Genomic DNA, 2,831 nt, shown 5'->3' with positions numbered 1-2,831 from the left:
ATAGATAGATAGATAGATAGATAGATGGATGGATGGATGGATGGATGGATGGATGGATGGATGGATGGATGGATGGATGGATGGATGGATGGACTGATCGATCTATCTGGGTGAGAGTGGTTGTTGACTGGAAGCCCAGACTCCCTTAGACTCAATTTTCTTCCAAAAATTTAATTAAATTAAACTCAGTTTATTTATATAGTGCCAATTCACAACAAATGTCATCTCAAGGCACTTTACAGTTCACCAGATCATACAGTCAAATTGATTAAAAGCTTTTTAACTAAGGAAAACCAGTTTATTGCATCAAATAATCAACTCGAATGCAATCCCTCACACTAAGCATGCTTGTAGCGACACTGGAGAGGAAAAACTCTCTTTTAACAGCAAGAAACTTCCAGCAGAACTAGGCTTAGTGTGAGTGGCCATCTGCCGAGGCCGACTGGGGTTCAAGGAGACACTGCACTGCTTTCTGCTACTGTCTTTGACTTGTTTTTGATTAGCTGTATATTAAAAACCCACACAGCCTTTTGCGGGCTTTAAGTAGTTAGTGGAATCCTGTGTGAGCGAAACAGAAAGAAACATTGGCAACGCTGTAACTCTCATGCAGTGCTCAGACGTATTTGCAAACAATTATTGCAGTTCAAGTTGTCTGTTTGGGTTACTGATGCAGAAAACACTGATCTTGCAACGATGATTTATTCACAATGACTTATGCAGAAAACATGAAACATGCAGCAATAGAATGTATCTTAATTAGATTTTATATCATAACAGCTTGTGAAGCGCTATAGCTTTATTGATACTCTATAGCGAAAGATGTGTATGTCCTATGTGCAGTTGCCAACCTTTGTCTTTGTGTGCTCTGTGGTGTAGCATCTGCTCCTGCATTGCTGTATCAGTAGCCATGTGTCATTAACTCTCTTCCTTTTCTCTTGCCACTTCTGCAGAAGTCTTTCATCACTCTTTTCTCCCCTGTCTGGGTCAGGTTCACAGCCAAGAAGAGCTGAGGAATGGAAACGGATGGAGAGATGAACTGTAGATAAATGGAGAAGATAGATAGAGGGATGGAGAAAAGCAGGGATGAAGAGGCAAAACAAGCATTGAATACAAATGAGCTGACACACAGAATGCTCTCCTTCCCTCCCTCCGTTTCCCTCTCTCTCTTTCTGCTCTCGATCACTGTCTCCCTCACACACTATTTCTTCCCTCTCTCACACGTTCTTGCACTCTCTGCCTCTGCTTGCTGTCCTCTTACTGGATCAATGGAGCACAGGAGGTGATTCCAGTCCCTTGATTTATTAGTCATTCCTGGTTGTTGGAACAAGCCAATTAGGAAGGCTCTCAGTGTGTGCACGCGTGTGTGGACAATCCTAAGACAGAAACGACTCTGCTGCTGATGCTGCTGTCTCTAGCTGCTCCCTCACGCTTTACCGTGGATCAGCAGGCTGCAGGGAGAAGAGGGTTGCAGGGTGGTGGGAGGCTTGAAAGAAGACGAGAAGGAAGCAACGAGGTACAGACCACAGGGTGGACAATTTTATGCCACTTAAGTATCATTTATTCTGTCATGGCCCGGACGTAGGAATTCACAGCAAACGTCAGCTTGGCTGCAAAGTATCCAAGGTAAGGACGCAGACATGGCAGGGTTTCCTCTCCTTTTACCATTGCTGTAATGGGTTAAAGAGCCAGCCAGTTTAAGGTGCTTTGAAATACAGTGACTATTTTTTTTTCTTTTTCTTTTCTCCCCATCATAGAAATGTTCCCTCACTCCAACAAAAAAAATTAGTACTCTGATTTAGTCAAACCTCCACAAGTGTACCTCCTTGTGTGTCTTTAGGTTGCCTCCACAGGGTATTCTGTGGTATTCCCCCAGCAGAAACCCCAATCATGCAATTTTGGATTAATCCTATTAAACAGTCGTTTATAATCCCTGCTCTGTTATTTTCATAGGGAGAGCTTTTGATCACATTGCCAGAGGAGTGCTGTGTTTGTGCTGGTTGTTTGTGACTCAACTTCCACAATCAGGATAGGATTGTTGGACATGTTTTAACTGTCACTTCTGGACAATGGTATGATCAAACCAATGGAGACACCAATGAAAAGAGTATACCTGCAATAACCACATGGAAATAGTTCATTTCAACTGAGAGAATCATATGTAGTCCTCTTTGGAGTCATTCAGGAGACACAGCAAATCTTTTGAATCTGTCAGATAAGACCAAACAAAATCTTTTGGCATACTTTCAAATGATCATGCAGGAATGCAGGATTATTAGCAGTGCTTTTTTCCAGCATGTTTTAGGGATGGGGTATGTGGTCAGAGGAGGTCAGCTTGCAACTAATGCTGCACATCACTCTAACTTAAGCCAGGTTAAGGGTTGCCCATCTGGAAAAATTACTTAATTTTAGCACCATTGCGCCTCTGCACAGGAGTCCGCACAGCCTGAGTTTCCACACCACGCAGATAGAATTTTTTTTTAACTACAAGGACATCTCAGCTTGGAAGATCATATAAGTTACAGCTGCTGGTGAAGGTTCTCGGTCATCCAGGTCATAGCCATAAAAAAAAAAAAAAGAAAATTAAAAACAATCCACTGGACTTTGTTTCAAAGTTTGAAGATGTTTCGCTTCCCATCCAGAAAGGTTTGATCAATTCAAAATGTCAGGAATAACGTTAAGTTTGAGTTTTTATACAGTAATGTAAAAATTGGAGGCTTTCACTCCATTTTTCTGAATATGTTTCGAGGTCCATCCAGGAGTGTTTGTTAGTTATGCTGGCTTGCATTACACTGTAAAATTTTATAATGAAGTTTAACTCAAATGATTTGAAC

At 41.6% G+C, this 2,831-nt stretch overlaps 1 protein-coding gene across 1 annotated transcript in view; it reads left to right on the top strand.

Moving 5' to 3' along the window:
- The first annotated feature begins 1,201 nt into the window (after positions 1-1,201).
- The window catches only part of plppr2 (phospholipid phosphatase related 2), a 108,422-nt gene continuing 106,792 nt past the window's right edge, over positions 1,202-2,831 (top strand). Inside the window, exon 1 of the mRNA XM_015389486.1 lies at positions 1,202-1,623. Coding sequence (XP_015244972.1) covers positions 1,540-1,623 — 84 coding nt within the window. The 5' untranslated portion in view covers positions 1,202-1,539. The remainder of the gene's footprint in view (positions 1,624-2,831) is intronic.

Source organism: Cyprinodon variegatus, unplaced genomic scaffold, assembly GCF_000732505.1.
Source record: "Cyprinodon variegatus isolate N-32 unplaced genomic scaffold, C_variegatus-1.0 Scaffold462, whole genome shotgun sequence".
Lineage (NCBI taxonomy): Eukaryota > Metazoa > Chordata > Actinopteri > Cyprinodontiformes > Cyprinodontidae > Cyprinodon > Cyprinodon variegatus.
The sequence above is the reverse complement of the archived record's forward strand: the minus strand, read 5'-3'. Positions and strand labels throughout refer to the sequence as shown.